The following is a 13,377-nucleotide window of genomic DNA, read 5'->3' on the forward strand; positions in this document are numbered from 1 at the left end:
TATCCGTTCCTTATAAGTATACTCATGGGCAGTGGCGTTTATGGTAGCTATAGCATTTAAAGGGGGGGATGAATGTGAAAACTAAGTGCATCAATCAATAGAGCAACTGCTAATTGAGGCTGCGTTGACTGTTGACGTTTTCAACGTCACTTGAAGACAGTTTAGCAACCATCTTTTGACCCTTACAAAATGGTAAATAATAATAATAATTTTTATTCCAGGATGTGTGGAGGTTAGTGTAATCCCACACGTCCCATATATATATACCTACATATTTTTTGTACAGTAGGGATGTGAAAATATATGACGAAGAATAAATTAACAACAAAGTAATTAACAACTATGCAGGGCGTGGTCTTGAGTGAGCTTGGGCCCAGCGCTCACTCAGTAGTGGCACTAGGTGCTGGTAGGCTGCAGTCACCAACGTGTTGGCGGAAAAAATAAATTATCTGACCTATAAAAACTATTTTAAAGTTCACAATCTCCTACTTACGAACCCCTTTTCGGTAATGGTTTTATTGTATAACTAGCTGTACCCCGCCACGCGTTGCTTTGGCTCAGTCTGTCTGTGCAGATAGAGAAACAATAGCGCGTGTTGCTTTTACATTCAACAGATGGCGCTGTTTTAAAAAAAGCATGTTTTTACCTGTCACAGGTGACAGGTAAAAACATGCTTTGAGCTATATAATATAGGTATATAAAAACTAATGCGTATTCTAATGCAACGTTATGTCAACATTTCAAAGCAATCTGTGAAGAACTTGAGGAGATTTAAGATTTTGAACAAACATTTTTATTTATATAGAAGTAGATGTGGGACTAATTTCATTAAGTTCTTTAGAAATTGATCATAAAACATTTAATTTAAAATTAAACAATAACTTTGTAAACATCACTTATAGGTAAATACTTAATGCGTACCGGGTTTCGCTACAACCGTAGCTTCATCAGGGCAGTATAATACTAAACATCTAATATCTAAATTAACATGTGTTGATATCACGGTAAGTAGACAGTCTGAGCTACAGTGGAAGAGGTAGGGATAGGTGGGAGATTGAGAGGCGAGTGCTCTTTGTCAATAGGGAACAATCTGAGTATAGGGCTTTTATTTAGGTTTATTTGGTTGTTGATGACTTTGCTATTGACGTTTTTGGCTTTCCTTAACTCTAGCGCCTCTAAGTTATCCAACCTAACACCTATTCCATTTTTATGCAATAGACTGACGCCAGTATTTTTGTCAAACGTATGGTTGGTTGCTATGAGATGATTTGCAAATTCGGAGAACCCATTACTGTTTAAGCATCTTAGGTGTTCTTTGACTCGCCTTTTGATATTACGCGCTGTTTTGCCTATGTAAAATGCGGGACAGTCACTACATTGCAGTGAGTATATACCTGAGTGATTTAACCGATGTTCTTTGTCCTTAACGTTCATCAAAAATTTACCTATACTATTGTTAGTGTAAAAAGCTGGTTTGATATCTGGTGGGAGGTTTTTTATGCTTTTTTGAGAGAAATTATTGATGTACAAAATTCTACGCCATTGTTGATTTCATATGAAGAAATAAAACATTTAAATATTTTTGCCTGAACATCGTAAAATAAATTAAAACATTTAAATATTTGTGTCTAAACATCGTAAAATAAAATAAAACATTTAAATATTTGTGCCTAAACATCGTAAAATAAAATAAAACATTTAAATATTTGTGCCTAAACATCGTAAAATAAATTAAACATTTAAATATTTGTGCCTAAACATCGTAAAATAAAATAAAACATTTGAATATTTGTGCCTGAACATCGTAAAATAAAATAAAACATTTGAATATTTGTGCCTGAACATCGTAAAATAAAACATTTTTGGCAAGTTTTTTTCTGGTATAAATTAAATGGTGTTAAGCGGGAATTTAAACCTTATCGCCATCTACATTAGGAGTGTTATTGTTAGTGGCCTGATTCCAAATGTTACACGACGTGGTGCATCGCCTTAAACCACAAAATGTCTAAGGTTGGGTATTTCACAGAAATTCAATTGTAACATTGTCATCAAATGACCAAAAGGCCATTTTGTTTTTTTGATATTTGAAAGGTCCCCGTTAAATGCCAATTCTAGGTCCATTTCAGCTTTTGAACAAATTATATTATAATATCAGGGTACATCTCTCTGCTGACAGTTGATGGAGACGGGTGGTGTTTAACCTGTGAATAACTAACTAACTGACTAACCATCACGCCGTTTCCCGCAGGGGTAGGCAGAGAGGACGGACCGCCAAACAACTCGGTCATGGCACACGCTCCTTGCCTCATTCACATTCATACATTGTCTCATACATACTATTCTATTATTCTGACTCTTGACATAGCCTGACTCAAGAATCTGATTCACTTGGTCATGCCATGTCTTCCTCGGGCGTCCCCGACTTCTGCTACCATTCACATTTAATCATATATTCTCCTTCCACTCCTTTCTTCGCTCCTCCTTGCCTCATTCACGTTCATACATCGTCTCATACATACTATTCTATTATTCTGACTCTTGACATGGCCCGACTCAAGTATCTGATTCACTTGGTTGTGCCATGTCTTCCTCGGGCGTCCCCGACTTCTGCTACCATTCAAATTTGCATCATATATTCTCCTTAAACTCCTTTCTTCGCTCAATTAATGAATAACACTCTTATTCATTCATTGATTTAAGATTTCTTTATTAACCTGTGAATAAAGAAACTTTAAATCAATGAATGAATAACACTCTTATTCATTCATTGAACTAAGATTTCTTTATTAACCTGTGAATAAAGAAACCTTAAATTATTGAATGAATAACACTGTATTTTAAGATGTATCCCTTAATAATATTATTTGGCTTATTTATTTAATAATAATTTTTAATTGCTTTTTCAGAGATCTGCAAATTTACATAGAATAGCCCTGTCTAAAGCCCAAGTTCTAGATGTTAACGTGTACGATGTGCATGATGATGTTCCGCCGTGGAATGTGAGAGAATCCCCCGGTGAGTGTTCCTCTTATTAACCTTTGCACAACGGGAGACGTTCAGCACAGAAGTAATTTAACCCACATGGTCTATGGTTGGGTATTTCACAATGTCGCTTCAATGAACGAATGTCCATTTTTAAACAAATCTCTTGAAGAACTCTTATCACTCAAGCGATAGAGATTTCCGAGCGTTTGGTTTTGGATTCGGCCGCACTCATTCCAAAATCATGCCTCTGAATATTAATACGAAAATATATAAACTTCTTACTGTTGTTAAATCTTTGAAATGTCAAGCTCCTGCGAACCTCTATAATGTGCCGAGGATAAAAACAGAAACAAACAAAGTATTGTTTTCAGATTCCAATTGGATATGCCAGTACTCAATCCATCTATATATATTATTACTATTTCTGTATGTGGTCTATGGTCTGAAGGAAATGTTTTCAATGATTAAATATTACAATTTGAGATTTTATTAATAAAGCAAATTATTAATTAGTGCAAAAATAAAAAAAAAGATAATGTAACATTTATTTTGCAGACATCTTCAATGAAATGTACGCGAATTTAGGCGGCGAGAGAGAAGTAGTTGACGAGGTGCCCCCCCCGCTGCCGCCCCGGGTGGCACGCCCAGTGGCACGCCCAGTGCATCGCCCAGGGGCAGGCTTCCGCGCCCCGCTGTGTCAGGTCTGCAACCTGCGCTCCGTCCTCTACATCCGGGGAGCCCCAGAGGTTGCCTTGAGATGCCTCAACTGCTATTACAATCAAGTGGAAAGCAACGAATCATAAGACGAGTGACGTGTGTTCATTTCATACGTTTTGTAAACTTCAAATATGTGCACGCAAGATTGGATGATGATCACAGCGTTGTGCCGGTTCTTAATGGTTCGATATAGTGTCTTGCCAAGAACTATTGATCGCTTGACTGACTGATTGAATGTACGCTGTTTCATGTGCATACTGCCAAACTTCAGGGGTAAATTCAACATAATTTAAGAAAAAAACATTCTTTTAAAGTGTTTCAAACAGAGCAATTTATAGTATGAACCAAGACTTACTTTTTAATTACATCTATTTCAATTTCACTTTTGTTTTGGGAAGCGGAAATTAACCCGCTTCCCGACATTCAATCGAGCTGAAATGAACCGAACTGGCAAATAGAATCGTTGTCGTTGACAAAATATTTTATCAACTTTTGCTGGCAATCACGTAGATATAGAAAATAAATGTCAGTCCTACCTGATCAGATTTGGCAAGGGTGGTAGAGTATTTGGCTCCAGTTCCTGGGTAGGAAGGTTCAATATTCAGACAAACCAGTTTTTTTTTTTTAAGTTAAAATTTTTTATAGATGTTATTTATAATTTATTAAGTTTTATTTTCATGAAGAATGATGAATGAATAACCCTCTAAAGTTTGGCGATAGGAGTTATGAGCAGACTGGTGATGAATTCAAAACTACGACGAATTATTTTTTGACACGGAGTATGTATCAGAGTAAACAGTGCTGTGTTCTTTATGGTGTGACTTTATCATGACTTTTACAATATGACTATGGTGTGACGTTAATATGACTTTTACAATATAACTATATGTCTCATGTAAATATGTTAAATAACATTCCAAAACATAACTCAATATTGATTGTAAAAAAATGTGTTTATTTCGATGCAATGCTGCGAAAAGTGTCCTTGTTAGTTTTTATCTTGTGTTATGGAATATCCTTCCAAATGTATAATTATATTATATGACCAAATTGACTTTTAACAAGCTTTTTGCCAAAACGGATCTGTTTTCCCTGTAGTATAATTAGGCCATTTGTACACGGAAATACTTAGAAGCGACTCGAGTTTTGTGCGCATAGCGTACGCGCCACTCGTTAGTATCGGGACTACTGGTTTAATGTCAGCTGCACGATACTGACGCAATGACGTCAGAACATGATTTGAATGTTAATATCCATGGAAAGAAAAGTGTATTTGACATCATTCTCTTGAAGTTCCTTGGCGGTTATAAATGTCCTACAATTAAAATTTATTTCGTTGTGTGGGTGAACCCAATATCTTTTCTTTAAGATCATTTTTTATGCTTGTAAATTATATAAAGAAGAACAATATTACTGTCTTCGTCGCTAGTCACTTGACATCGTTCTAATGGAGTTAAACTTCGTTGGAGTCACTTGAAAAATGATCAAGCTCAGTATAATTCGGGTACCGAAACCAGCGTTAAAGAGCAGCATATCGATAAGCTACTTGTGGTTGTGTTATAGTCACATAGCTTGTAAGTATCTCTGTATACGAAGGGTTTTAGACCTTTCGATTATAAGTTCATATAGTTATAATAGCAGAATTCATAAGATCACAAAAATGTTATAATAAATGTGTTAAATTTTTATTACAAAATTTGCCAAATGGTGCGAAATGTTGCCAAACGTAAAAATAAACAACAGTATGCCAATGTGGAAAAGTTTCTGCATTTAAAAAGATATTATAATAAATAATTTTTTAAATGCATACTAGAAAAAAACTTGTTGTTGTTGTCTCTTGTTTTTTGTTGGGAGATACGTATTTAAATTAATTTAAAGTGCAGAAGTTTTTTTTATTATTTTGACATTTTGTAACTTTTACTGATTCAACAACTTCTGCTAGGGTGCGTATAAATACTGCCGAGGTGAATCACGACTTGCGGGAAAGAAAAGAAGCAGCCGCGAAATGCCACTTGTGGTTGCTTCGTTCCTTTCCCGTAAATCGTAGCTCAGCTCGTGGGTTTTTTCTCATTCGCATTGGACTTTACAATGCCTGAAGTATTCTGAGAATATGATTGTGAATTGTAAACAAATACATTTTCGTATTTTGTCTATAATGTTAGTATTTGTATTTCATAAACAAATGTATTTGCGTATTATGTCTATGACTCCAGTATTTGTCATTTTTATATTTTCAAACATCATTTTTATTCTTCTGTTTTTCCACTGTGACTGCAAGCAAATACCCTATAATATTAACAATACCTCCAACTTCTGACATTTCCCATACATTCTGTTGGCAACATGCTACACTAGCGCCTCCTAGCGGCATGAGTTGTGCACTTTGGTTTTCTTTCGTACATTTTGTAACCCACATACGGTATTACATACTGCTTTTTTTTTCTCATACATACAAATATTAAAGCAACTATAAACTCTGTCTTTGATGTTTCAGAAAGGTAATAAATTACTTGGATAATTGTGAGAAATTTTGCAAAAAAAATAAATTAATATGTAAAAATTTACTGTATATTGCGGCGACCAGATAATTCATCAAAATGACAATTCAACACCTATAAAATGTACTATAAAGTTATGAATCAAAAACTAGGTTAAATAGTTTTCATGTGTAACTATTTAACCTAGTTTTTGTTTCATAACATTATATCACTTTTTATAGGTGTGTTGAATTGTCATTTTGAAGAGTTATCATGGAACGTAACATCACATATCAAATATTTAACAAATTCAATATGAACACGGAACGTTACATGGAACCAGGGGGGTATAACTCCGAGAAAAAAGTGGGTCAGAAAAAAAGACATGGTAATCTCTATGGGTGACTTGTGACGTATATTTTCCACAAACCAATACGAACTTCATGCATGTTTATAGGCCGCTGTCATTGGCCGATTTTAGGCTAGCCAATGGGTTGGCTCCGAATGAGAATTATATTGTCTATGGTTACGCCTTTTTTATAGTTTCTATCCTAGTCGATGGTGAGTATGTGTAGTAGTGACGTATATTTTTCAGTTACAGACTTTTATCTATGGCAAACATTAGGACCCATGGGCTCAGTACTAAAAACCCGAAGATATTGATCTAGTGAGTGGTTCATTTATGCATGGAACTCAACTGACGCAGCTTTGCTGAATTCATCTTAAAAATTTTATAATTATACTATCGGACCCCGCAATGTTTCGCTATTGCTAATGTCTCTCTCGGACGTCTCCGACTTCTTACACCATTCACTACTACAATGTTACTGATAGAAAACTACATTACGTCGACTTTAATTTGTCTCTGTATCATATTCCGGTGCAGAGATATTGCATTAAGTATTCCTCGGACGTCCCCGACTTCTTCTACCATACAAACCACCCTCTAAACACTCCTGGCACTAATAAGAACAAACTTTAAAATTTTCAGTGAAATCGGAGTAGTGCATACAGGGTGTATTGGCACGTATCCGACAAACTTTAACCAGCTATTCCTTAGCATATTTGGAGTAAAAAATCTTATTTGCACTTTACTGTCCGGTAACGTTTTTTTAAATAAAAAATGTATTATTCATATTTTCACCACATGTCACCACTGTTTTATCCTTTATCAAAGTTTGAAAACCCATCTGGCAATATTTTATTCGAATTCCGTTGAATAATGCACGTGTGTACCTATATTGGCGCACACTTACAATCACAACGAAATGGCACGGCACCATTCGTCTCATTTTTAACTATTATTATTTAGGGTGTGCGAAAGAGCGAAGACGCTTTTCGACATACTTGCTTATAACAGCTGTTGAACATGAAAAGCAATGCCAATGACAGTGATGTAGTGTGGAAATTTTTAATTTTAAATAAATGCTACCGGACAGCAAAGTGCCCATAACATTTTTTACTCCAAATGTGCTAAGGAATAGCTGGTTAAAGTTTGTCGGGTACGTGCCGATACACCCTGTATATAGGAGAATCTGTAATTATTACATCCGTAAACTGCACACACAGAACTTACTTTTTGGAGCATTTTTATATTTTATCAATATTGATCAAAATAAATTTAGAAAGTGCAAAACACCGCCACCAAGTACTAAATAAATTCAATTTGCCGCCATTGAAAGGAATGTTTAAGTCAAAATGCTACACTAGCGCCTCTGGCGGCTAGAGTTGTTGATATTGCCACCATTTCACTGGAGTTGGAGTTGTATTATTAAAGTTATAGGGTATTTGCTGCAAGTATGTATTTTTGTTGTTACATGGTGCTTTTGAAGTACAAGAAGAATCGCTCAATGTGAAGATTATTAATTGTAATGTTATCTAGAATTATAACTGCCTAAAAGGGGCGTATCAAAAAAAACTTTATTTTATTATAAACTTTAAAAAAATTTCAATATGAAATATATTTTGTGATTCAATTTAGCCTTGATTAATAATGAGTGATATACAGATTGGGTAAATTTGGCCACCTGGGTTTCCAAGCAACCTCATACTATGTTTATGTAAAATATATATTAATACAGTTATATATTTTTTAATTATAATGTGAACATTTTTTTTTATAACCTCAAATATGTTAACGTGTTTTTTTAATATCTCGAAGCATTTTTTGTAACTGTGAATTACTTAGTATGTATGTATAGATGTTATAATGACTTTCAGATTATTATCTGTTTCCAATACCGATTGTTGTTGCAAGGAATAGTTAACACACTTTGACCGGGCAAAAACTGGGGTCCCATTTGAGAAAATGTATTTTCTTTTAAACAGTTATATCTTAAAATAATACATGATTTGAATGAAATTTTTTACACAGTCAACACCATATCCCAACTATAAAATTGCTGTCTGAAATTATAGCCTACTTTTGTAACACGATTTCATAAACTGAAGTTAAGATTCATTTACTGATTGTTGATTATTGTTGTGTTTAATTCATAGAACTCCCATTTAATTAATTTAAAAAAAAAATTGCACATGTTTTATTACATTGCCATTTTTTTTGTGTTTCTTCATTTTTGCACAAAAAAAAACAATAAACTTCATCATCTCCGGTGTGATAAGTATAAGGATGTTTACTACCGGTTTAAATATAGTTTCCTTTTGATAAAATATTCTTCAACACAAACAACAAGAATTGGGGAAGTCTTGGTTCAAATTTTTAAATACATATACATATCGACGGTTCCGAAGAACAATGTGGGATGTGCAAAATGAATAGTTTTTCAGTATAACTGTTTAAAGTTTCGTTTCTGCATTTTTACTGTTTTTGAGATCAAGAAATATAGTGTTATTTGATATTAGACTCCCCTACTTATTTAATTGAAGAAACATATTATCGAAAACAGTAAAATGTAGAAACGGAACTTTAAACAGCTTTTCTACAAAACTACTACTTTGCACATCCGACATTGTTCTTCAGGGGACTTTACAAAGAGATTGATAAAAAAATTATTCATCAGAAATGACTTTTCTGCCATTCAAGGAAAACCGACATAAAAGGTAGAACTACCCTTGCCGCCGGAAGTATGTCAACAAATTCGTGGTTATGTGAAAGTATTATTTTTTTATGTATGTCTAGAGCCAAGAATGTATGTGGGCACTGATATATTAAACATCCTACTTTTAAGGAATTTTTAATTGATTGAAATGTACTTGTGTAATTTTTGTTTCTGAACATGTTACTCAATAGCAAAGTTAAAAACTTGGAACACCTGCATTTATGAACAATTTGTTTCTATTAAAATAAAGTTTGCAGTATCTTGCTACATACATGTATTTCGAGAGTATCATTTCTAAACACCTATGCATTATAACTTGTCAAGAGAATTTATTAAAAATTGGTATTATTTTCACAAATCCGTGAAATTAATTCGTAAATCTAGGCAAAGACTGTATAAAAAATATTTGTTTAATGGTCTGGAAGATTTATTGTGAACTGATAATGTTATACTATTATTATGAAAAATACTGATTAAATAAATAATTATAAATTGGTCCACACACCAGTGAGATTTGTCTTGGACTAGTAGGAACATTACACTCTGTTTGATACCAACATTATATGTGGACGCAATAAGGAAGTTGGTAAAAAATATTTAGACTTTAATATATATTCATGTAGATCAAAAAACACCGATTCTGAATATAATGGCCTTGCCCAGGGCTCAGTGCTGGTCCCATCACTTTTTAACATTTACACTTGAGACCTCCCTCACACTGAAGGCAGAAAATTTGCTTACGCAGATGATACCGCGGTCACAGCGCAAGCCAAAACCCTTAAAGCAGCAGAAGATATCCTGGATTCTGCCTAAAGGCTATGGAAGAATATTTCCTCAATTGACGACTAAAGCCAAATGGGTCGAAAACAGTTGCGACAGCTTTCCATCTTAGCAATTCACAAGCGAATGCCAAATTCTGTGTTCAGTTTGATGGAAAAAATATTTACCATGAACCCCACCCCCGCTATTTTGGAGTTACTTTGGACAGGAACTTGAACTACCGGCAACACATGGAAACAGTGGGTAAAAAATAGGACAAGGCTTAACTTGGTTAATAAGCTAGCTGGAACTAGCTGGGGATGTGAAGCCAACACGCTCAGAACAGCATCCATTGCCCTGGTTTTCTCAACGGCTAAATACTGTGCTCCAGTATGGGCTAGAAGCGCCCACACTTCCATGGTAGACGTTCAGCTTAATGCCACAATGCGAACCATCAGCGGGACTTTAAAATCTACTCCTCACCCTTGGCTCCCCGTACTTGAAAACATAACCCCGCCAAACATCAGGCGAGAAATTGCAACACTGAGGGAATACAAGAACGCGCTGCAAAAAAGCGCAATACCTTTGCACGAAGTTGTTGTCTCCCACCCGGCATGCCGCTTGAAGCCCCGAAAGCCCTTCTGGGCGAAAGGAGAGAGGCTCCTCCGATTACCTCTCACCCCAGAAAATAGGTGGAAACTTGAGTGGCAAACGGCCAACGTGGGAAATGCCCATCTCATACAGGACCCCACCGAGAGACAGCCTGGGTTCTCATTGCCTTGCAAAACCTGGTCCGCCATCAATAGGTTAAGGTACTCCCATAGCCGCTGTGCCCACATGATGCACAGATGGGGCCTTAAAGAGTCGGCGATGTGTGAATGTGGTGCGGTGCAGACCACCGAACATGTGGTCAATGAATGCCCGCTCCATTCATTCCCCGGCAGGATTGATGAGGTCCACATGGCGACGCCTGAGGCCCTAGACTGGCTTGCAGACCTAGATGTCCCCCTCTGACCCCCCCACCATACGAAAGAAGAATGTGGATTTTGATATAATACATTAACTCCAATATATCCCCAGACACCCTGTATAATACATTTAAATCAAAATAAAGAAATAGGAGACAACCTCATTTGACTTGCCCCTTTTTATTTCGGTTGAGTGTACTCATTTTGTTAGAGCTTAATTTGACTTGTCCCCTTCTCGCTTTCAAACGGTTGAGTGTACTCATTTTGTTAAAACTTAATTTGACTGATCCCCTTCTCCCTTTCAAACAGAGAATAAATATATACATCAAGAAACGCTTGTTCGAATTTATATTGATTTAATTTGCAGTCAATATTTTTGATAGTTGTTTTACACTATAGATTAACAAACTTATATGTGCAGTCAAAAAAAATAAGAACTAACAAAAAATGAACCAACTCTTTTTTTACATTTTGATAATTTTGTTTGATTAATTAGTTAAGTTACCCACTCTTGTTGCTCCATTTATTCCAAATTTAAACAGTTGATTTCATGTTAAAAATTTAACCATAACCATTATTTGAATTTTTTATTTTACTAGCTGACACGTACCCGGTGTCGCTTGACTTTTCTCTACTTTCAATAAATATAATATCCATGTATTATATTTTATAAACCTTCCGGAAGAAATTTTCTAAATGATAGTGAAAACCCTATCAAACTTCGTTGCATAGTTTAGAAGAACTAAGAGCACAAACAGACAGACGCGGATAGTGACTTTGTTTTATACTATCTAGAAATACAAATGTATTGTCATGATTACGAATTTACTAAAAATTTATCAGGAAACAGCCTATAATCCCGTAACATTCCAGACTATTCCCGAATATTCTGAAATTTCTAGAGAGCGAAAGTTCCAGCCCTTATATCTTCAAAAGCATGCCCTTCAGGTAAAAATGGGAGCCTTCTTCATGGATGGGCGATAGAGGGCTACCACACCATATAACTCTCTTGATCATACCAGGACTCGTTTCTCAGTTTTAGCAGCATGCACATTGTACACTTCATTTTATAATACGAGGCGTATCCAGAAAGTAAGTGTACTGAGGCTCTCTCGACCGAATGAAGTTTATTTTCGAAATGTTGGCTACACTTACATGTAGCCTCAATGTTTCCCTCCGCAACGAGACCGGTTCAAGGTCAGTACGTTGAGAAGTGTCGACGCGACAGCACGTTTTGTGAAAAATGTCAATCCAATCTCCCGCCTAGTGCGAAATACGCGGCGTCATCCGTTATCTCGTTTGGAAGGTAAAACCTCTGTTTGAGGTTTATAATGAGGTGAAAACTGCATATGGTGATAAAGCTATGAATCGTGTGTACAAGTGGTATCGCGAGTTTAAAAACGGTCATACGTCTGTGCATGATGATCAGAGGAGCGGAAGACCTTCAATTGTGACTGACGAAATTATGGGAAAAATCGAAAAAATGCTCAAAAAGCACCTTCAGATTTTTATCTCTTTACCTCCCTGAAGCTGTACATGGGTGGAAAAAGGTTTTCAACCGACGAGGAGGTAAAGGAGGAGGTGGAGAAGTGGACAAAGGGGTTGGCGGGAAACTACTTCGAGGAAGGCATCAAAAAGTTGATACCCCGCTTCACCACCTGCATTGAGAGGAATGGCGACTATGTCGAAAAATAGCTTACATATGTACTACGGTAACCGTGTAATTTTTTTGTTTCAATAAAAAATTTTGTAACCTACAAAAATTCAGTACACTTACTTTCTGGATACGCCTCGTATATATTGATTAAAACAAATAAATGTTAGTGGAATATTTATTATTCAATAAATATATATAAAAAAAAACAGAACTTTTCATGATATAAATAAGTTATTTCACACTCTTTTGTAATAATCACTTATGAAAATAGAAGATTAGAAACACAAAATTAGTTTATTGGCACATTGCACACAATTGAGCTTCAAATTGTGACTGAAGTATGTTATTTATAATAAATTGATATTCCCGATTTAATATAAAAATATAAATAGTTAAGTATGTAGCAAATTAATTTAACATAATTTTTGAAATATTGTTATTATTTCACTGCCTCTCCAAACAGAAAAATTCTACAAATTTCATAAACTTGATCTTATATCTACGTTATGACTACAGATACTGAAATTATTATGTAGTAATTTTTTTATCCAAAATAAAAATCTGATTTTCTGTATACAAATTAAAGCCGCGTTCAGACAGGAGTAAACAAATAGTTCTATCTGTTTTTCTGGATGCTAAAATAATAATATACATACTAGGTGACGTCTACCCGGAGTTGCTCGATTTTTCTCTACTTTCTATAAATGTAATATGCATGTATTATATACATAAACCTTCCGGAAGAAATTCTCTAA

The 13,377-nt window shown here is 35.2% G+C and overlaps 1 protein-coding gene across 3 annotated transcripts in view; it reads left to right on the forward strand.

Annotated features, from left to right (window-relative positions):
* LOC149420187 (SPRY domain-containing SOCS box protein 3) overlaps positions 1-9,515 on the forward strand; it is a 38,797-nt gene extending 29,282 nt beyond the window's left edge. For all 3 annotated transcript variants that reach the window (XM_089636450.1, XM_089636452.1, XM_089636449.1), the window contains exons 7-8: positions 2,907-3,015; positions 3,541-9,515. In XM_089636450.1, the coding sequence (XP_089492576.1) occupies positions 2,907-3,015; positions 3,541-3,788 (357 nt within the window). In that variant the 3' untranslated portion in view covers positions 3,789-9,515. The remainder of the gene's footprint in view (positions 1-2,906; positions 3,016-3,540) is intronic.
* The last annotated feature ends 3,862 nt before the right edge of the window (positions 9,516-13,377 follow it).

Source organism: Hesperophylax consimilis, chromosome 10, assembly GCF_061612785.1.
Source record: "Hesperophylax consimilis isolate HC1 chromosome 10, BYU_Hcon_1.0, whole genome shotgun sequence".
Lineage (NCBI taxonomy): Eukaryota > Metazoa > Arthropoda > Insecta > Trichoptera > Limnephilidae > Hesperophylax > Hesperophylax consimilis.